This window comes from Pyricularia oryzae, chromosome 4 (genome assembly GCF_000002495.2).
Source record: "Pyricularia oryzae 70-15 chromosome 4, whole genome shotgun sequence".
NCBI lineage: Eukaryota > Fungi > Ascomycota > Sordariomycetes > Magnaporthales > Pyriculariaceae > Pyricularia > Pyricularia oryzae.
The window spans coordinates 2,487,048-2,507,826 of NC_017851.1; the positions used below are offsets into that span (position 1 = coordinate 2,487,048).

The following is a 20,779-nucleotide window of genomic DNA, read 5'->3' on the forward strand; positions in this document are numbered from 1 at the left end:
AGTCGGCAGTATCTTCCTATCTGTTGGCTAACGGGGTTTTCCTGGGCCCCGCCCACAACTGCAATCGGGTTTCATGGCCAGACACAGGCATTAGCATTCTAGCGTTTCCCTCCCTAGCACAAACACACCACCACAAGCACCACTAACAGTATCGCTATCGGGTGGCGGCTATTGATTGAGTACGGTCATGGTGGGGCAGGTCATGTGCTGTTATCTCGACAACGAAGTTGAAGCTGTCTTACAAACTCAGACAACGTAAATCGAACTACCTACAAACGGTTCCTTGCGATTTTTCGTTTGTTTTTGCTTTCTGCTGTTGTCCACTGGACTACTTACTCTTCCGTTCTTTCCACGTCTTTCGTTTCCGCATTCCAACCTCCATTGCAGCCGAGATAATAAGATATTAATCTCAGGCATAACTAAAACAACTTGATTGAATCAAGACCTCGGTTTTGGTTGTCGCCTAGGTGTCTAAAATCTAATCCCACCTTCTGATTCAGCCTGCAGCCTCGTCCTTCCATACAATGGCCCCAATTGCCATGTCTCCAGAGCGGGACCCCTTGGCCTCGCTCCATTCATTGACGACTAATTATGAAGACACCATCTCATTCTTCCTCAACGGATCAAGGGTGGTTCTTGACGAGATCGACCCCGAAGTGACACTTTTGGAATATCTGAGGGGCATCGGCTTGACTGGCACGAAACTGTAAGCGCGCACATGTCCTTATCTTCACGTTATTGCCTCGAAACCTTTACTGAAAATAGAGACCCGTTTGCGTTCCAGGGGCTGTGGAGAAGGAGGATGCGGCGCCTGTACCATTGTTATCGCCGGCTGGAATCCAACAACAAAGCAAATTTACCACGCCAGCGTCAACGCTTGTTTGGCACCTTTGGCCAGTGTCGATGGCAAGCATGTCATTACCATTGAGGGTATCGGTAACGCGAAAAGACCACATCCGGCTCAAAGGTTGATTGCTGAAGGAAATGGGAGTCGTATGTTTTTTCCCCCCCTCCTACGAAAGCCTGTCTTGCTAACTTTGGTTGGCGCATCTAGAATGTGGCTTTTGCACGCCTGGAATCGCCATGAGTATGTGATCACAAACCCAAACCCATCCACTCATCCTGTTCACAGTCTCATTGACCATCCTCCCCTTAACAAAGGCCTTTATGCTCTGTTGCGAAACAATGCTGCACCGTCCGAACATGACGTCGAGGAGGCATTTGACGGTAACTTGTGCCGCTGCACAGGCTACAGGCCTATCCTCGACGCAGCCCAGGCTTTCAGTGTCAAGAAAGATGCAAGTCTTGGCTGTGGCAAATCCACTGCGAATGGCGGCGACGGGTGTTGCATGGAAAATGGCAGCGGCGGCGCAGCCGGTGGATTCTGTAAAGCCGACAAATCGAGCCAATCCGAGGAGTCGGGGAAGAGGTTTCCCCAACCAAAACTAATGAAATATGACCCTGAAACGGAACTCATATTTCCTCCCGCCCTGAAGAAACACCAATTCAAACCCCTCACGTTTGGCAACAAGCGCAAGCGCTGGTATCGGCCTGTAACCTTACAGCAGCTCTTAGAGATCAAGAGTGTACATCCGGACGCAAAGATCATCGGCGGAAGCACCGAGACCCAGATAGAAGTCAAGTTCAAGGCCTTGAGCTACCCCGTCTCGGTCTTTGTTGGTGATATACCCGAGCTTAGACAGTACGAGTTGAAGGATGACCATCTCGAGATTGGTGGAAACGTGACGCTCACGGATCTGGAGGGTATCTGTCAGAAGGCAATAGAGCACTTTGGTGAGGCTCGCTCCCAAGTCTTTGCTGCGATCCACAAACAGCTCAAGTACTTTGCTGGGAGGCAGATCAGAAATGTTGGCACACCTGCCGGTAACCTCGCAACTGCGTCCCCCATCTCGGATCTCAACCCTATATTCGTCGCATCGGACTCCACGCTACTAGCTAGGTCTCTTCAAGAGGAGAAGCCAATAGAGATACCAATGGCAAGCTTTTTCAAGGGGTATAGGATGACAGCACTACCGAAAGATGCGATTATCGCCTCGATCCGAATTCCAATAACTCGGGAAAAGGGGGATTTCTTCCGATCATACAAGCAGGCCAAAAGGAAGGATGACGACATCTCAATTGTCACCGGTGCCCTCAGCGTCAGTTTGAACTCCGACGGCGTAGTTGAGAAGTGCAACCTTGTCTTTGGCGGTATGGCAGCCACTACTCTGGCCGCCAAGGAAACATCGGAATTCATCACCGGCAAAAGGTTTGCGGACCTGGAAACACTAGAAGGTGCCATGAACGCTCTGGAGAAGGATTTCAATCTTACTTTTGGAGTGCCGGGCGGCATGGCCTCGTACCGAAAATCCCTCGCCCTCAGTTTCTTCTATCGGTTTTACCACGATGTCATGGGGAGTATTGGCGCGGACAGTGATGCCACGGCCCTGACCAGCACTGTGGATAAGGACGCCGAGCTGGAACTGGAGCGTGACATCTCGACTGGTACAGTGGATCGAGACACGACTGCCGCCTACGAGCAGGAGATATTGGGCAAGGGTAATCCTCATCTTGCAGCCCTAAAGCAGACAACCGGCGAGGCGCAATACACAGACGACATACCACCCTTGGCAAATGAGCTTCACGGATGCCTAGTTCTTTCCACAAAAGCACACGCAAAGATCAAATCTATTGATTATTCGGCTGCACTAGAGATCCCAGGTGTGGTAGACTACGTAGACAGGCACGACCTCCCCCGGCAGGACCTCAACCGTTGGGGCGCGCCGCACTTTGAAGAGGTCTTCTTTGCCGAGGACGAGGTGTTTACTACAGGGCAGCCTATCGCCCTGATACTTGCAAAATCGGCACTGAAGGCTGCCGAGGGAGCCAGAGCCGTCAAAGTCGAGTACGAGGAACTACCGGCAATATTCTCTATTGAGGAAGCAATAGAAAAGGAAAGCTTGTTCAATTACTTCCGCGAGATCAAAAAAGGAGATCCAGAGGGCACTTTCGACAAGTGCGATCACGTTTTTACCGGCATAGCCCGGATCGGGGGACAAGAGCACTTTTACCTCGAGACGAATGCGACTGTGGTAGTGCCAAAACCAGAAGATGGCGAGATGGAGATATACTCCAGCACACAAAACCCCAATGAGACGTAAGTCCTTCTCTAAAGCGATGCCGTGATTACCAACCGCCTTTGAGTCCCGGGCAAACCAATTTTGCTGACATCTCTTCAAATTTTATACAGGCAATTGTATGCTGCCCGCGTATGCGATGTCAAGATCAACAAGATACTAGTGCGGGTGAAGCGGCTCGGTGGCGGCTTTGGTGGCAAAGAAACGCGGGCGGTGCAGCTCAGCTCCATCATCGCCCTTGCGGCCCACAAGACGCGCCGGCCAGTCCGGTGCATGCTCACTCGTGAGGAGGACATGATTATCTCGGGTCAACGCCACCCTTTCTTGGGACGGTGGAAGGTCGGCGTTAACAAAGATGGCAAGATACAAGCACTGGATATTGACATTTTCAACAACGGCGGCTGGTCCTGGGACTTGAGCGCCGCCGTCTGCGAGCGCTCCATGTCTCACAGTGATGGATGTTATCGGGTGCCCAATGTTCATGTGCGCGGCCGAATCTGTAAGACAAACACCATGTCAAACACGGCTTTCCGGGGCTTCGGTGGTCCGCAAGGCATGTTTATCGCCGAGACCTACATGTCGGAAGTCGCAGATAGACTGGGAATGCCTGTCGAGAAGTTGCGCGAGATCAACATGTACAAGCACGGCGAGTCGACGCACTTCAACCAGACGCTCGATGGCGACTGGTTTGTACCTTTGATGTACAAGCAGGTGCAGGAAGAAACCAAGTATGCAGAGCGCCGCGAGGCTGTGGCTCGTTTTAACGCCGAACACAAGTGGCGCAAACGAGGTCTGGCCCTCATCCCGACAAAGTTCGGCATCTCCTTCACTGCCCTGTGGTTCAACCAGGCCGGTGCCCTGGTACACATTTACCACGACGGCTCAGTTCTAGTCGCACACGGAGGTACCGAGATGGGCCAGGGTCTCCACACCAAAATGGCCATGATCGCTGCTCAAGCGCTCGATGTGCCCCTGGACAGCGTCCACATTTCCGAGACATCAACCAACACCGTCGCGAACGCATCGGCTACAGCGGCGTCAGCAAGCTCGGACCTCAATGGCTATGCCATCTTCAACGCATGCAAACAGCTCAATGAACGCCTGGCGCCGTATCGCGAGAAGCTCGGCAAGGACGCGAGCATGGCAAAGCTCGCCGAAGCAGCCTACTTTGACCGCGTCAACCTGTCTGCCCAGGGCTTCTACAAGACCCCTGAGATCGGATACACTTGGGGCGAGAACAAGGGCAAGATGTTCTTCTACTTCACTCAGGGTGTCGCGGCCGCCGAAGTCGAGATCGACACGCTGACTGGAACCTGGACCTGCCTCCGTGCCGACATCAAGATGGACGTTGGCCGCAGCATCAACCCGGCCATCGACTACGGCCAGATTCAAGGTGCCTTTGTGCAGGGTCTCGGCCTGTTCACGATGGAGGAGTCGCTCTGGTTACGCAGCGGGCCCCAGAAGGGCATGCTATTCACCCGTGGGCCGGGCACCTACAAGATTCCCGGTTTCCGTGACATACCGCAGGTCTTCAACGTCAGCCTGCTCAAGGATGTCGAATGGAAGGAGCTGCGGACGATTCAGCGGAGTCGTGGCGTCGGCGAGCCCCCCCTTTTCATGGGAAGCTCGGTATTCTTCGCTATTCGTGACGCCCTTAAGGCTGCGAGGGCTCAGTATGGTGTGGAAGCAACTGTGGGAAGCGATGACAAGGATGATGGATTGCTCAAGCTCGAGAGCCCGGCGACGCCGGAGCGTATCCGCCTTGCTTGTGTCGATCCAATCATGGAGCGGTCTAGGGTAACTCCCAATGAAGGAGAGAAGAACTTTTTCATTGCGATATAGATTTAACGGCCATAGCAGCTCATACAGAGCATGTTGAGCACAATAAATATCTATTTTGAGACAAGTTGCATCGCTAAATACCGAGGAATAAACAACCAATATACACCATTTGACTTTGCTTAGCAAATATGTGGCTCGGCATACAGTTTACCTCCAAGATTATGCCACAGACACCTTTGTGAAGCCAATACATGGGCATGTCTTTCTTGTTCGCAGAAACTCAGCCTTTCCCAGGTTGTCGGTTCAAGCGAAACAAGGTATAGCTTTCGTACATCGATTTCTCCAACATTCCACAATCGCCGTTGTAATGTGCCAGGCTCATTGCAATCTCTACCCAGGGTTGGGCGCTGTCTTCATTATTTAGTCCCGAAATCTCAATGCCATGATTGAAAGCCATGACGGCGATCCATTCGAGTTCCTCGCAGGGCCAGTGCGAACTTGTCGTCTGTCAATATTTTTATCAGTACTTAACCGCACCGCCATGCTGTTGATAGAGCATGGCTCTTTTGTCAAACATGCTTACTTCAAATGCCCTTTTTGCCATATGAGAGATGGACCGGAGCTCTTTGAGGGCAAGTTCCGTGTCGATACCCATTAGCACTTGAAAAACACATCGACAATACCTGGCGAGTTTGATGTTGTCGCAGTCTGGTAGCTCTACAAGTTCGTCCACTAGAAGGCTTAACGCAGAATAGAAATCTGTGCAAAGATTGACTGTTAGCATGTCTGGCTAATTCAGACACATTAGGTTGTTTGGGGGCTGTGCAAACATCGGGCTACTTACCCCTCGGTGCAATATTTGAGGCAGTATGTAGTCTCAGCAAACTGTCAGCCATAGCCTTGAAGGTCTCCCCATTCCTACAAACGGAGGCACGGCGTATGATCTCGCCAAGTTCTGATGTCTGTCTGAGATGCAATGCAGATTCAAAGTCGAACACTATAATTATCTGCAGCTTCTTGAGCAGCTGCTTATATTGCGTTTCGGGTAATTCAAGTCTTTGGCGGCATGCTTCCAACGCCTCTTCAAACCCTGCGACATTTTTGCGGACGGCCTGGTAGTCCAGGAGCTGCCTTTCAACATCATTCTGTGCCCGTGCAAGTGCTGTCAGAGCCGAAGCATTGATGAAGTGGCAAAAGAGCCTGCGGAGGGGTAGGTCGTCAACCACAGGAGACACTGCCTCTTCGGGGAAGTGGCCCATGATGCTAACGCACGCATCCAATGTTCGGACCAAGCCTCTAGGATCCCAAGTCTGTGCGTTTTTCACTGAAACGTTGTAAGCATTCTGGCAAAACCATTCCAACTCTTGAAGACCAAAAAGCTTTTTGCCATCTGGACCCGTTTCTTTGCTTTCGATGACTCTGGCCGCTATCCAAAATTAGTTTCCTCTCAAAACACCAGCAGTCAGAAAGTTCACTCACCTTCCTCGAAAGCTGTTACAAGATGGTCAACTGTAGCTGCAGTGCTATCAGCCGGCGACCCATTGTCGTCCATAAATTTCTGCAAGAACCTGATAGTGCATCTGAGAAGTGCAGGTAAGTGAACCGGCCCATTTGGTTGAATCTTGCGCACTTGAATCAGCTTTCTCAAGGCTTCGATAACGTAAGCATTGTTGCCAGACTTTTGTGCGTCAAGTACGCAAGCATAAATCAACTCCTCAGAGTCACTGGCGTTGCTCATGATCTCTAGGCACTGTACGGCTAGCTCAGGGTCCGAGTTGCGAATCGCAACCTTGAACATGATATAGCTTGTTTTCTTATCCGTCTGGCTGTTCTCTGACATTGAGTGATAGACAGACATGGCTGCCTCCGGCTCATTCAGGGATATGTGGCAAAGCAGCAGTTTCCTATTTTTGATATCAGCAAAGACGTCGGTTTCCTTGTTGGGTTTACGGAATGGGTACCTTTCAACTTTTGCTCGATTGTTGGGTCCTGCTTCTCGGAATACCGGCAACAACGCAATACAACCCCATTCTCGCGCCATATCGAACCTTTGCGTCGAAAATCTTGTGTCAAGCATCTTCCAAAGCAGCTAACCGATTTTTGAATTATCAATAACAACACAGGTTGAGAGATCAATGAGTGACTGTACATACCGTTTGAGACGCTACTGCACCTCGTGTGCCTAATGGACGTTCGCATCCGGCGAAAAACTTCTTGGCTGTGTTAAGATGGTCGGGAGATTCATGGGATTGGGTAGTCATCTTGACCCGCAGAACCACAAGTTTTTCGTACCAGTCCACAGTTTCGTCCTTCACAAATCCAGAGTCGCTAAGACATGTGACAAACTCATCCAATAATTTCATGCCAAGACTGGGACTTTTATCCCGAAGCTTTGCAATATGCTTCCTCAAGGCACTGAAAGTTGATTCAACATAGTTAAAGGATCTAATCATCTTCCCGAGGACGCTAGAGTAAGCCTCACAGTCGAAAGCCTCGGCAGGCGATTTGTTCAGGAGCTCCAGTTTCAATATATGAACAAATGGCTGACTGCCGACTTCTGTTTCCATATAACTGACTAGGCTTCTGGCCTTTTCAAAGCTTTCAGCCGTATCGACACCCAGAAGGGCGGCGATATGAGTCTGGAATACTGCAAACCGAAGTTTGATACCATCTTCTGTGAGCTGGTCGATGCTTTGGTTGGTGATGATATCGTTGCTTCTGCCAAGCCATTTAACTGCCATGACAAAGTCTTTCTTAGCCATCAGAAGACAGCCAATATCGAAAAGAACCTCAACCAAGTTCTCCGCAGAGAAATGGTTGAGAGATGGCAATAGGGTCTCCATCTTGGTATACATATGTTCTGCGACATCGTACTGTTGCTCTCTCCAGCACTATACCTATATGTCAGCATGTCGATCCAAGGCTTGTCAGGTTGCAACTAACCAGTGCAGCCCGAATGCCGTAGTATTCTGCGCGCAACTGTGCACACTCTTGTACATCATTGTCGTCCTGACTTTGTTGCTGAAGTCTGTCTGCTTGTGCATCGTATTGAGCAAGGTATTGCATTGCAGTTCGGGCACGTTCCATATCGTGCTCTTCTTGGGCTTGTGTTAGTATTACAAGACAATTAAGCCGTGGTATACCGGACCAATAACCACCAACCTGCACATGATCTTCCTGCTTTCAAGGCAAGTCTCATCAAGTAGGCCAGAGAGGCAGCTGAGCTCTTGATTTCCCATTGTGAAAGGTGCAGCAGCTGAAAGGCAAAAACCCGAGCTGACAATAACAGGCCCCGTATCGTGGTGTTTGCGTCCTTGTCGAGCAACCCTCTCCGGCCATGAGTACATCTGTTCTAGAGATTGGTACCCAGTCGATCAAGATCAAGATCACCGTAGAGACTATGATGGGGTTGCTGTTGAGAAATGCTCTTGATGTGCTTTCGGACGCTTATCAGGAGAGAGGCGGCTGCAGATGGGTCCCGGGTCCTGTTTATGGGCAAATTTTCTATAAGGTCTTCGGCGAGTTCTGAGATGCGTCAGCTGTGTACCTTGGGCGCCAAGAGGGAACAGTATCAAGAGAACAAACAATACTTGCTGGACAACATACCAATAATCGCCTGTCGCGATTTGATTGACTTTTGTTTTGACCCTCGTTCACGTTCACGATTGGGAGGGACTGCAGGTTCAAGCGACATTTTGCCCTAAAGGTGACTAAGAAACGGCGACCGCCGCGTCGCAAGACTGAGATGAAGGTGGGGGATCCAAGTCACCTTCAGTGAGATAGTACTGCTATCTGCTGGTTCGGTCGATTCGGGGCTCCTAAGACTGTCTGAAAGTGAGAATTTGATGATTTACGAATTGTTTGAGGTGAGTGCACAGTAGAGATCTGAAGCTTAATACGACGACCTTGAATGAAACAGATTATGCGGCAGGTGGCGGCCTGCCACTGTGTACCCACGATCTTTGGAGGAAGGAGCAACTAGGCCCGGCAGCCGATCACATCCACTATCATAGCACTATGCCTCCACTCACTTGTCCGGGCACCTGGCCTTCTGGACCGCGGTGTTGTATTAAAGACGTAGTAATGAATTTTGATCTCGAGGTCGAACACCGAGTACCATAAACAAGGCACAGGACCAAGTAATAGAGTACCTTACCTTTCTAAGGTTCTTTATTCTAAAGCACCTCGTGACGTGGCAACTTGTTCCCTTGGTAGGGTGCAATCCAGTCTCCTGACATGAGTGTCTGTCCGTGAGGATCATTATCATTGTTTCGTCTATATTGGAACATTCCCTATTTTCTGAACAGCATGATAATTCTTCCCATAAAGCTTCTTCCCAGGTGCCTTAACAAAGAAGGCACTACCATAGGTATCGATATGTTGCAGAATTGTATGCGCACCAGTGTTCATAGCTTGCGTATGTACTGTGTATAAGAGGAGTCTTGTACTGCGACTGGTTCGAACTAACTCAACTGCACAATACTATTCGCTATTCGGCGGCTGGAGGATCATGCGGCAGGAAATTTCCAACTATCAAACTTGGACTATGCAGCAAATTAAAGAATGATCAGTCTTTTCTCACGAAAAGCCAAACAGAGAATTGACAAAGGTTAAATCTTACATTTTATGGTCATCTCTTCGAATCTTGAGAGAAAAGCAACACTTTATTGCCGGCAATTCCGACTTGTCGTCGGGGTTTTTGAGTGTACAGGCCGTCAGGAGCGTGTCGTGCGCAGGATCGAAGGCGATGGTGCCAAACTCCTCCCAATACCTGACCACAGACTCTTCTGTCAATATTTCATGAAGAGCGATTTTCCCCTAATTGAAGATTGTTAGTCCGTGTCGTATACGCCAACCTCTGGGAAGAGAAGATCACAAGGCACTCACATCTCGCAAGTCATCTACCGGTACATTGATGAGCTCCGCCATCTCTTTGTTTCCTCGAAAGATCTCACCCGTCCTTCGCCAGCAACAAGCTGGTATTGCCATGCTTGCAAACACTCGGTCGTAGTCCATAAGAGTCTTTTCAAACCACATCTCGACAAATACAAGCTCAATGTCTGTTAAAGCGTGAATCTTTTCACGAAACTTTGGCCGGAATCGGTCGAGCTGCCGTAGAATCTTTTGCTTGGATGTTGCCGCGATATGGCTGTCGAGATAATTTGAGAGACGTGAATATCCCTTGATATAGTTGAAAGGCTTGAGAAGTCCCGCATCATACTTTGCCTTGAGCAGCCTCTGCATGCGTTCCTCCGCCGTGTCGTTACCGGACGGATCTGCAGCTTGAAGGTAATATTCACGCGCCTTATCTATGGGGACAGTGCTAGACGGACGGGCTATTGACTTGCCCAGCTCACCCTGTGACGTCGACAGGGATTCTTTTTGATGTGGTATTGCACTTGGTGGAAGCATGCTGTTCTCTGTGCCGTTCATGGTTGTGGAATTCTCACCGTTGCTGTTTAGGAAGGAAGAAACAATTGTATCGGCCTGAGCCGTTCCAGGCGGCAGAGTTTGCGACTGTTCGTCCTGCAGCAGCGAGCCATCTTCCAGCAGGCTTCCGTTTAGAAAGTCGCTCAGGAGATTGAACTCGTTCGTTACCTCGGGCGTTATCAAGTTGAAGCTTGGATGGTAGCCGTGCATATCATGGAAGTGACTTTGATTTATCCAGCCATCCGAGAACCCGGGAACTTTACCTCGCACGAAAATCGTCAGTAAATGGAAGAGAAATGCCTCCGTCACCTGCTAGCAAGGAAACTGGGCAACTCTCAAAAAAATGCAGATGAAGAAACGCAGCCCGTACGTACAGCTATTTAGGTTCTCAGAACCCATTGCATTTGGTCGAACCCCTGTCAACGGCGACTGTTGCACAAGTAAGGGGTTCCCTCGGCCTAGGACAGCCGTCGCGGCACCGTTGTCAAGACCCGTTCCGACTGCGTCTATTCGACCATCGTACGCTGCCATCGTGCTGGCGGCCGCTTGCGTATCGCGCGAGGTCTGGGTCGTATCTGTCTGGTGCTCGGAGTCGTCCGCCGACGTCCCAAGAGCGCTCTTGGCCTTCTTGCTTTCATGTTCTCGTGGCTCATCGTGACAGAGATGCCCAATGTTTCGCTTGATGCATCTGGTACAAGGGCGTTCCTGATCAAGTCCCGGGTGCCGTTGTCAGCGTAACTGATCCGGATATACTTGCCGCAGCAGGTTGAGGTGAAGGCCTTACATACGAGGTCACACGTCATGTGCTGATAGTAGAATATAACAACCAGGATTAGCCTTCTTTGTTCCCTGATAACGCCAGCTTGTCGCAGCGAACATGGCGGGGACAAGCTGCTGCTGCTGCTGCTGCCGCCCTGGCGAAGAGCCATTGGGTGTCCACCACATCAGAGGGCACGGTGCCCACGGAGACCTACAGATCTACGACAATATACGCACGCTGCAGGACGACGCAAGTGCCCGAACGAGTCAGCAAACAAGACGATTTAGCCAAAACAAGGTGGACAAGCCAGATGACATGCATGTCCATCATCGCGAGGCAGTGACAGGCGGCGCACCATGGTTGACCTTGCGCCGTTTTTTCGGCGCTTTGCCCTGCTCTTCCGTCCCGCTGCTCCGGCTGGCCTTCAAAGGGTGGCGGACCTCGGTGTCCGGCTTTGCCGCGTCGTCGCTTGGGCTGGCATCTTTCCCCTTGGCTGGCTCCATGGGAGGCCACTCGTTTCGAGCCCGCTCTGGGCTGGCGGGGGATGTAATCGGTCTCAAGTCGAGCAATTGGCACCGGATCTCATTGGCGTAGAATAGACCGGATACAACCCAGGTGGCGGCGCGTTGAACAAGAAAAGCTACCTCGGGCGCACGCGGCCCATTCGCACCCGGGTGGTAGCTGGCGGCTAGTTACAGGCGAACGCGGAAGGGAAATCCGTTTTATTGAGTCACGAGAGCGGCGTGTCGCCGGCGTCGGAGGAGTCGTCGCGCACTTTCACCGTCTCAATCGCTTGCCGATGCCGCCATGCAGGATGTGATTAACGAAGTGGCTTCTGCCAGGAACTGTCCTGTGTCTCATCAAATACAACCGCAGAGCACCGTCTGATCGACGAAACTAAGGTGTGCAGGTATGCATGTCAATTGGAGATCGCGTGAGCACTGCAATCCATTGGGTTTCTGCAGCTCGGTGGGTGATTTGCCTGCTGCCAACTAGCCTTGAACATGCAGCCCAGGTTTGTCAGAGCGGGGCTACTTTGATTTCAGCCGAGGGGTTCTGAACTATTGGGGAGTTCCGCATTTTTTCGGCGCCGAGGGCGGGCTTTCTTCATCTGCAGCGAATTTGGGGCTTGTTTGCGAGATTCAAAATTAACACAGACGCTGCCGGAATTGAGAGTTCTCTACTGCTGTACACAATATGTGGCTCGCCATTTTCGGTATTACCCAATTCCGTATTGCTACCTAGGTATCTACCTTATCGGCCTGAGCTACCTGCCTTGGTCAAAGCGGTCATTATGTCACTATTTGCAAACTTTCTCAACATCACATTGTTGCGCCAGCTGGGGCCGAATCCACCGAAAGCAAGGCTCCCTCCTCGGGGTCTTTGGGCTCTACAAGCTTGACAGACACATTTTTACACCGCGAGTGAACCCGGAGGCCGACAACACAGACCTGTCGCCATGTGATGGGAAACATTAGCTGTTGTCGCTCGAAGGTAAAAATGATACAAGATTGATATGGAGGTTGAAGGGGACGTACCGCATTCCATGGTCCAGGGTGATCGTGAAGGTCATCCGAGGATTCGCTGCTGGTGTCATCATCGTCATCGGTATAATCCTCATCACTGTCATCACTGTTGCCGTCGTCGGCGCTGTCGACTTCTTTATCTTTCTTTTCCTCCTCCCCCTTTTGCTCCCGCTCCTCGCAAGCTTTGCACTTGACCGGCTTCGATTCGTCTGGCGCCTTGTCTGCTACAGGTTCAGTTTTCACTGGGGCACTGTCAATCTCGGTCTTCTTTTCTCCATCCTCGTCTTTGACATTCTCATTTTCGACGGTCTTCCCCTCATCAGCCTTGGGATCATTTTCGCTCTCCTCTTTGATGTCCTTGACGTCAGCTTGCTTTTGGTCCTCCTCAACATGGTCTGCTACCGAACCCGGTCCAGTCTGCTGCTCTGTTTGCTTCGCTTCAGGTGCTTGCTGTTTGAGAGACAACTTCTGCTTCCTTCTCTGTTCCCTCGCCTCTTTCTCCTTGGTCCTTCTCTTTTCTTTCGCCTCCTTCTCCTTGGTCTTCCTCTTTTCCTCCTCTAGTTTCTTCTTCTCCACTTTGGTGTGAAGCACGAGGTCTTCGTCGGTAATACCAGCCTTTGCATGAGCCAGATCATATTGCATCCCGATCTGGCGTAGCTTCTGCGGGTTGCTCTGAGCGCGCTCCTTGACAATGTCTTCCACCATGTCCTTGTTGGTATCGCGAGTGGCCGTGATCTTTGGGATGACCTCGTAGCGGCCTGCCTCGAGCTCCACTTCGCAAGAAACTGATCGCTTGCCGTTATGTATACCAGCGCGCACGCGGCAAATGTGGTCTCCAGACTTGGCTCCTTGTTCCTGGAGCACGAAATGCAGCGAAAAGTCGTACTGGCCTTCCAACCCTCTGAAATACCGATCATCCAGTTGGGCCAAGGTGATGACTACCAAGCCTCCTTGTTTGATCTGTGGATAGTCAGTAGCTGAAATATATTCGTCTTGAAAAGGGTGAACAGACTTACCTCGAGCAAGAACTTGGACTGTGAGTAGCCAGTGACCCAAGAAATATTCATCGTAGCCCACTGTTGGACCACGGTCCAACTCCTGTCGAAGAGTCGAGTTCGAGAAATATCTTCGAACTTTTCAAGCATATCGCGATATGATATCCAAAAGACACCATCATCGCCAAAAGTATGGCCAAGTTTCTTCATCCAGTATGGAGTCCACTCTTTCGAGCCATCTGACCATGGGCCATTCCACTCGCTATCGCCCCAGGGGTTTCTGTTTGATTTGTGGTAACAAAGTCAGCCATGGGTACTTGCCGGAGATTGAAAGGCCAGTTGATGGGTGAGTATAACTAACCTAACCTGCACGAGCCTCACTTTCTGGCCGTTCTCACCGCTCACCTCTGTGGCTTGGAGGATGGAGTATGCATGGCTACCGAATAAGCCATCGCTATCGTCCTGTCGGGAACCTAATGCAAATACGAATTCTCCATCCTTGCTCGACAGTTCACGCCACAGCTTGTCCTTGTTCAGAACACAATTGGTGGCAAGATTGGCGGTTACACCACCAGTCATATCCTCCACAGCCTGTCCAGCCCACCCGGATTCGATAGCGTGACTGTTTTGGGTCCCATCGCAGGCTTGTTAGTAATCCGTCGCCTGTACACATATATTATCCCTAATGGGTGCTGACTCACTAGTCGCCGTGGATCTTGGCATATGCCTTTTCCATTAGAGGGAGCCAGGTTTCATTTGGATCTTGGCATTTGGAGAAGAAGAGCGCATTGGATCCAGTTTGGTGGCTAGAAAATGATGGTTAGCTTGGGAGCACCAAAATATGTGCAGCAACAACAGACACAGACACATGTTGGTTGCAAGGGATAAGTACTCACTTGCGACGCCACTCGCGTGCTTTCTTGCCTGTTGGGTCGTGAACCTCACGAAAATCAAAAGCGGCGAGGTATAGGCTGTCGTCGACCAGTACGGGCTCCCACTCTCCGTCGCGATAGAAGACGAAGCCGTAAACCCCGACTTCTTCATCCCGGGCAACACACACGCGCTCCATGAGATCCTTGCGGTGCGCTATGGTCGCGGTGCCCGCGAGCCACCAGCAGTCGCCGATGGCGCCCTGGACGATGTCGGAGGCCTCGTAGCCGTTGATGGTGAACTGCGGGTTCTCAAAGATCCAGTCAACCCGGTGGACCGAGCCCGTGTTGAAGTCGCTCTTGCTGCGTAGCCCATCGAGGGTGTTGCGGCAATAGTCCATGGCCAGATCAAAGTCTGGGTCGGTGAACTTTTCGTTGGTGCGGTGAGCCTCGCGCACGATGCGCTTGACGCGCTCGCGGCACTCGCGGGCGGCGGCCTCGTAGGACTCGGCAGCATTTTGACTAGAACTTGAGAGGCTGACTTTCTCCAGGGGCAGCAGGCTCTGGTAGAGACTCCGCGGGAAGATCGATGTTACCTTACCCGGCTTCTTGGTGAAGAAAGAGTCCCAAAAGGCTGACACATGCTCTTGTGGTGCTTGACTATAGTTTCTTTGCATGGGCGCCAGAATCACAGTCTCGTTATCCATTCTGCCGTCCATGTGTGTTGTTGATTAAACAGCTTGGGGCTGCAGATCTAGATTTGAAGGTATCTGAGTGGAAAGTTGGGCAGCAAGGATAAATATTGTCTTGCTACATTGATCTATTTTGTCAACGAGCGGAAGAGTTACAAAGGCCGCCGTAAACAAGCCTCATATACTCGGCAGGATTCCCTCCATCTTCAGCCAGAAGATCTTGCTCATCCCTAGCCTGGCCAGACCCTGAAGGATCATGCCGACTTGGCCGTCTCTGTGGTAATGCCAACCCCACCATGTGCTGCATTGGCGGTAAGGCTACCAGTCTGGTGCGTACAGTTGAAGGGGCATCGTGTTAGAATAAACCGAAAAGTGATGTGTCTCTGCGTGCAGTGGCTACAGTTAGCGTTTCGTTGAACGTGTTGTTGCCGAAATAGCCCCTGCAGCAGCTGATGATTGCCTGGATGAAAATGGCAAGGCCACCAACTAGAAAAGACAGTTAAATTTTATGCGTCGTCCACTTGACGCAGGATCCTGCACCATGCTGTCCCAATTCAGCTGTAGCGCGAATTTCAGCCGCCCTTGGCGCTGTTAGTCAGTAGGCAGCTCACAGCCATGTGAGGTAAATCCCATAGTGAATTATGTTCCGTGACAATCCCAACAGAATGCTAACACATACAGCTAAAGTTGTGGTACACGTAGCGGGCTAAAGTCGCTGTGCAACACTTCTAGTTCTAGATCTATACAGCGAGGTATCATATGGAGTGTTCGAGAGGCTTGGCCTTTTCGTGGTCAGGGTCGCAAGCCAAGCATCCCATGCCTGTATGTTCCCGCTCACGTCAGCTTATGTACTATTTTGACATGGCTGACCTTGCGGCTCCATGAAGCGTGTGTATTCGGCATGCAGAATAAGGCCATAGAAACCTCACAAGCGACAAAATAGGTTTCCTGAACAATTGCGGTGACAGACAGCCTTTCAATGCGCTGATTAAGGCAGACAAGCACCGCATCCCTGGATCGCATCAAGCAGCCTCGAGATGTAACGTAGTCCTGTCGGTTCAACATCAGACCCATGGTGTGCGGAGATAGGCCATGAAGTTCAAGTAATATCGACTTACCCCCTCCCGGTGCTGGTTATGCATCGAAAATCACCCTGGTTGGGTCGTCCGTCTACTGTATATCAATAATTTCCATGTTCAACCTTTCCAGTTCCGAACTCATCTTTACATCAACTCCTGGCTGGCAAAGACTAACTCGGGGTTTCATGGCCAAGCTTGTTAGCTTTTCTTCCATTCTTCTGGTAAGGACCTTGAGTCAGAATACCTCTAGTAGAGTTTTGTAATCTCATCAAAAGTGAAGACCCTTGTTTTTGTACCAAAAGGTCCGCCTTTAATTCAGACTCGAAGTTGAGAAAGCCCTCGCCTTGAGTTCCGTGTTGGGTAGCGTGTCCTCATAATGCTGCTTGATCTCTTGGTAGACGTTGACAAAGTCTGTCGAGTACATAATGGGCTTCTTAGGAACTTGAGGTTCCAGCTCGCTGATAATATCCCAGACGTCTCTTGAAACTCGCAGCTGAAAGGTCGTCTTGGATGTTGCGGACTGGTAGGTGCGGTCTGCGATGGTGACTTTGGTCAAGGCGCCCGGTGTACCTTCTGCTGGGTTGTTTTTGTCCTCTTCGCCTTCCGTGGCTGTCTTTGTCAAGAATATCAATGGAGGCTTGAAATGATGCCTATTTTCCATATCGCAGAGCGACGAGCAGGTCAGCAAAGTAAACCTGACAGAGCTTGGCCAAAGTGCCAGCTACAAAACAGATGCCTCGGGACTGTTGTGACTTGATGGAACAGCCGAGCAGCACGAAGCATGACATCCCGGCGCATACCAGTATCACAAAACCACTATCAACGAAGAAGCTTAATTGAAAGAGACACCGCGGCCACCCAACCCACGGATGGCTCTGCGAGGAAGCTTCAACGGGCCATCAAGATGCGCAGATGCTCCTAAAACGCTGCTCCGATCCAAAGCACCAAAAAAAACTAGTTGAGGTGCTTTGCATCCGTTGGGTATTATATCAACACCTCCACGTGGATTTCAGCCGGCTTCCTGGTCTTAGTATCCAAAAGCCACAGAGTCTCGGGCTAGCCATCGCACTGCTTCCTTCGCGGCCGGGTGCGATGCCGCAGTGTCGAGGGGCTCCGTAGAGTTACAGGCTTGGAGGCACAGGATTTGCTGTTCTTCCTGCTGTCGTCCCTATCGACTCGAGACAAAGTGCCCATACAAGCGACCATTCCGCTCGAGGTGGTCTGAGGGCTTTTCCATCGATGTTCCAATCCAGCTCGACACGCTGTTGTCGTGCCGGGTGGTGCCGCTTCAAGTCAGCGGCGTGCGGGGCTCCTTGTTCATATTCCTGGGGCTGATAACAGGAGCCAGCAAAGAGGCAGGACTGGCTTCCATTCTCCAATCGTAATCCAGCAGATACATCCACAATCAAAGAAATCCAAGGCTTGAGCCGGAAATGTAGATGAGGAAGTTATCATAGGCGAGTCACAGCTGTTGTGTTGTCGTGATATTCCGGAACTAAATGATAAACGATATGCGCATCTGAAGAGGGAGACTGAGGTTGAATGGAGCAAGATTGTTGGTTTTTCCAACTCCAGAGGGCGAAAGTCTGCATGTGCCTCGAGATAGTCGCGTATATTACCACTTGATCTAACGCACAGGCAACGCAACGGACGGCCTTGAAAAAAGGCCGACAGTACAAAAAGTACAAACGTTACAGTACATTTTTTCTTTCCCAAGATCTCCTGCGTCGAAATACGTCATCGGAATAAAAACGGCAGGTGGGGTTTGATTCCCGGAGGAAAGTTGATACTGGAACACTCGACAATCATCATGTTTTCATGCTTGGTAGGCAATTGATTCTCTTTCGATATGAACCAAGATACCAATGTTCACAGACTTCCAAGTCAGAAAAATCAAGAAGCATAAAAATAAGAGTTAATGGAGTCGAATTCGACCCCGCGATATGGCTCGATGAGGCCTCTCCTCCTTGCTGGTGGCAAGTCGACGCGAATGGGCTCGCCAAAGCACCTCCTGTCACTTCCCGATGGCCAACTACTGTACCTGCATCTCGCCAAAACTCTGCATACCGCTTGTCCGGATTCAGGCACTGTGTTCATCTCCCTTGCGCACGATTCGATTTTGGACCACAGCCTGCGCACTGCAACGGAACAGGGTCGCAGTATACTCAGTCCTGGGGATTTGCAGCCTTCAGATCGGCTTGTTACATTAAACGAACACAATGCACCACACCTAAAGGTGCTCATGGATAAGGGCAAAGATACTAGGCAGGAGTCCACCGGCCCAGCGGCCGGGCTCTTGGCAGCTCACCGAGCATATCCGGACGTCACTTGGCTCATCCTGGCCTGTGATTTTCCCTTCTGCACCACCGAGCTATTGCATCAGCTCCAATCTGAATATCAACCTCCAGTGACTTGCTTCCGCAACGACAAGGGCTTCATCGAGCCGCTGCTCGCCATATGGAGCCCAGAAGCTTTGCGGCGACTTGAGCATAACACAGCCAATGGCAAGTCAAGTCCAAGTGCAGTGGTGCGTCAGTTGAGTGGATTGGTGCTTGCGCTCCCACGACAGACAAGGTTCAACGAGGATGGAGAGCCTGAATTTACTGATGGCCTTGAGAAATTATCCCCTCTCTTCAACGTCAACACGAAGGAGGAATGGGAAGTGGCATTGAGAATTAAGTGTTGCAGCAACGGGATCTTATCTACTACCACTTGAGCTGTACCAGACTGGCTCAGGAGCTGACACCAAAGCCGTGTTGCGTCATTGGGTAGCATTCCACTAGGTCTCCTTGTTCATAATGGTCCCCTTTCCGGAAATGAACCCAGCAATTTGCTTCGACAAAAGGCCACAACTTAGCAGGTCCTTCGGATCTTCCTACCTCTGCGACCACTATCCGCCCTCCTTCTCCAGTACCCACACGTCCAGGCTGGAAGCAATCATTATTCTGGTTTTTTCGGCATTGTGTGCTTGTGCGCTGCGGCACAAAAGATGCTTTGTTAGCTGTTTCTGGACTTTGTCCAAGCAGGTGGCGCACATATGGTACCGCGAGAAATCTAAAGCAGGCTGCCGCTGCTCCCGGGTTTCCAGGAAAGCCGAAGAACGCCGTTTCTCGGCCTGCCATGTTTGGGAGCATCGCAAAGAGCACTGGGTGGCCTGGCCTAATGGCTAGCCCATGAAAGAGGATCCTGGTGCCATGAACGTGCTGCTCCAGTGCACCACGTACATGGTCGAACTTTCCAACCGATACACCGCCGCTCGTGACAATTACATTGGGGGTTGGATTTGAGCTGAGAATATGAGAAACTGCGTCCGCAATATCTTTAGTCTCGTCCGCCAACTGTCCCAAGAACTGTGACTCGGCACCAACTTCGCGGAAAGCAGCTGTAAGGAAGACACCATTGACATCTCTGATACTGCTTTCTCGTGGGTCTGCCGTATGCAGCTTGTCTCGGCCGTGTGGCTGGTTTGCTCCGTTCGCAACTTCGTTCTGTTCCCTCAGCAGCTCTTTGCCTGTGGAAAACACTCGAACTATCGGCATGGGTTGCACAGCAACCGACTGTACTCCTACAGATGCCAATGGCATCAAGTGCGACGCACATATCATCTGACCAGCTCGAATAACGGTGTCACCCTCGCATATGTCCTCCCCTGCAAAGCGTCGGTTCGCGCATCTTGGCACAGGCCTAACCACGACGATGAACTTTGCAGGCTTTAAAGATACATGCCCTTGTCTGTCGTAAGGTGATGGCGAGGAGATGTACATAGTATCCTCCATCTTGATGCAAGCGTCTAGTTCCTCCTCTCCGGGGCCCGGTTCCGGAAACCTAGCTCCAGTCATTATCTCGATGCACGCCCCAGCTATTCCACCGTCGTCGACCGAGCGGGTTGTCCACGATTTGGGCTCGTCTCCAGCAGCTATGGCTCCTTTTACGTGGAATATCAGTGGAGATTCTGGCGTTGCGTCCCGCGTTGCAGCAGAACTGATAGCGTATCCGTCCATTGCTGATGTATCGAACTCTGGTGTTGTAAGACGGCTGCGGATGTTGCGCGCAGCGATACGACCAGTGGATTCAAGCAGGGGGACAACTTCCACCTGACCTCCATCATTGGCAGGTTTTGCTTCTTGAGATGCCTGTTGGAGCAGCTCGAGTGCTGTGGTATATGATGTTGCCATTTCTTTATCTTTGCCAGAGGGGTCAGCACATGTAGCGGTTGGTCTGGCGAGAGTAAGTCAAAGTGGAATGGTCAGAAACCGCCCCGCTGGCTTCCTGTCGAAAACGTATCTGCCGAGTTTTGGAGATGTTCAGTCATTATCCGCGGAAATACAGTTCAGTGGTCGCTAACACGCGACTTCTCAAATGCCAACAAAAACCTCGTTAATGACGTCAAATAGCCGTCATTCAAATGGACATGCTGCTGAAATGCAAACACTGTCTTGAGGATTACGGAATGGGATAATATTAATTCATGCCTAGATGGGTGACTATTAATTACCAATGGAAAATATA

The 20,779-nt window shown here is 50.9% G+C and overlaps 8 protein-coding genes across 8 annotated transcripts; 2 read left to right on the plus strand and 6 right to left on the minus strand.

Moving 5' to 3' along the window:
• Positions 1-92: 92 nt before the first annotated feature.
• On the plus strand, positions 93-5,086 carry MGG_12738 (xanthine dehydrogenase). The gene is made up of 5 exons (XM_003716660.1): positions 93-706; positions 785-993; positions 1,055-1,087; positions 1,162-3,157; positions 3,251-5,086. Exons 1-5 carry the CDS (start codon positions 525-527, stop codon positions 4,977-4,979), a joined length of 4,149 nt encoding a protein of 1,382 aa, XP_003716708.1. The 5' UTR covers positions 93-524; the 3' UTR covers positions 4,980-5,086.
• Positions 5,087-5,199: 113 nt separating this feature from the next.
• MGG_03262 (uncharacterized protein) lies at positions 5,200-8,613 on the minus strand (the record flags this gene model as incomplete). The annotated part of the gene is made up of 7 exons (XM_003716661.1): positions 5,200-5,424; positions 5,503-5,636; positions 5,764-6,345; positions 6,399-7,008; positions 7,073-7,810; positions 7,863-8,023; positions 8,526-8,613. The coding sequence occupies 7 exons, from the start codon at positions 8,611-8,613 to the stop codon at positions 5,200-5,202; spliced, it is 2,538 nt and encodes an 845-aa protein (XP_003716709.1).
• A 481-nt stretch (positions 8,614-9,094) lies between these two features.
• Positions 9,095-11,278, minus strand: MGG_12739 (uncharacterized protein; the record flags this gene model as incomplete). Its single annotated transcript, XM_003716662.1, has 5 exons — positions 9,095-9,194; positions 9,541-9,737; positions 9,807-10,612; positions 10,724-11,054; positions 11,138-11,278. 5 exons carry the CDS (start codon positions 11,276-11,278, stop codon positions 9,095-9,097), a joined length of 1,575 nt encoding a protein of 524 aa, XP_003716710.1.
• A 949-nt stretch (positions 11,279-12,227) lies between these two features.
• MGG_14872 (calpain-9) lies at positions 12,228-15,369 on the minus strand. The gene is made up of 6 exons (XM_003716663.1): positions 14,527-15,369; positions 14,332-14,436; positions 13,992-14,252; positions 13,652-13,910; positions 12,648-13,595; positions 12,228-12,560 (listed from the first exon to the last, which is right to left on the minus strand). The coding sequence occupies exons 1-6, from the start codon at positions 15,216-15,218 to the stop codon at positions 12,432-12,434; spliced, it is 2,394 nt and encodes a 797-aa protein (XP_003716711.1). The 5' UTR covers positions 15,219-15,369; the 3' UTR covers positions 12,228-12,431.
• A 577-nt stretch (positions 15,370-15,946) lies between these two features.
• Positions 15,947-16,214, minus strand: MGG_17126 (uncharacterized protein; the record flags this gene model as incomplete). The annotated part of the gene is made up of 2 exons (XM_003716664.1): positions 15,947-16,011; positions 16,121-16,214. 2 exons carry the CDS (start codon positions 16,212-16,214, stop codon positions 15,947-15,949), a joined length of 159 nt encoding a protein of 52 aa, XP_003716712.1.
• A 366-nt stretch (positions 16,215-16,580) lies between these two features.
• On the minus strand, positions 16,581-16,931 carry MGG_03259 (uncharacterized protein; the record flags this gene model as incomplete). Its single annotated transcript, XM_003716665.1, has 1 exon — positions 16,581-16,931. One exon carries the CDS (start codon positions 16,929-16,931, stop codon positions 16,581-16,583), a length of 351 nt encoding a protein of 116 aa, XP_003716713.1.
• Positions 16,932-18,188: 1,257 nt separating this feature from the next.
• Positions 18,189-19,053, plus strand: MGG_14871 (bifunctional molybdenum cofactor biosynthesis protein; the record flags this gene model as incomplete). Its single annotated transcript, XM_003716666.1, has 2 exons — positions 18,189-18,932; positions 18,997-19,053. The coding sequence occupies 2 exons, from the start codon at positions 18,189-18,191 to the stop codon at positions 19,051-19,053; spliced, it is 801 nt and encodes a 266-aa protein (XP_003716714.1).
• Positions 19,054-19,160: 107 nt separating this feature from the next.
• MGG_03258 (molybdopterin biosynthesis protein moeA) lies at positions 19,161-20,445 on the minus strand (the record flags this gene model as incomplete). Its single annotated transcript, XM_003716667.1, has 3 exons — positions 19,161-19,245; positions 19,315-19,385; positions 19,495-20,445. 3 exons carry the CDS (start codon positions 20,443-20,445, stop codon positions 19,161-19,163), a joined length of 1,107 nt encoding a protein of 368 aa, XP_003716715.1.
• Between the last annotated feature and the right edge of the window lie 334 nt (positions 20,446-20,779).

Coding starts and splice junctions, on each gene's coding strand:
- MGG_12738 (XM_003716660.1), top strand. CDS start 525: ATGGCCCCAATTGCCATGTCTCCAGAGCGGGACCCCTTGGCCTCGCTC. Junction 707..784: donor GGCTTGACTGGCACGAAACT/GTAAGCGCGCAC, acceptor TTTGCGTTCCAG/GGGCTGTGGAGAAGGAGGAT. Junction 994..1,054: donor TGCTGAAGGAAATGGGAGTC/GTATGTTTTTTC, acceptor TGGCGCATCTAG/AATGTGGCTTTTGCACGCCT.
- MGG_14872 (XM_003716663.1), bottom strand. CDS start 15,218: ATGGACGGCAGAATGGATAACGAGACTGTGATTCTGGCGCCCATGCAA. Junction 13,911..13,991: donor GTGAGGCTCGTGCAGGTTAG/GTTAGTTATACT, acceptor CAAATCAAACAG/AAACCCCTGGGGCGATAGCG. Junction 12,561..12,647: donor ACCCTGGACCATGGAATGCG/GTACGTCCCCTT, acceptor ACATGGCGACAG/GTCTGTGTTGTCGGCCTCCG.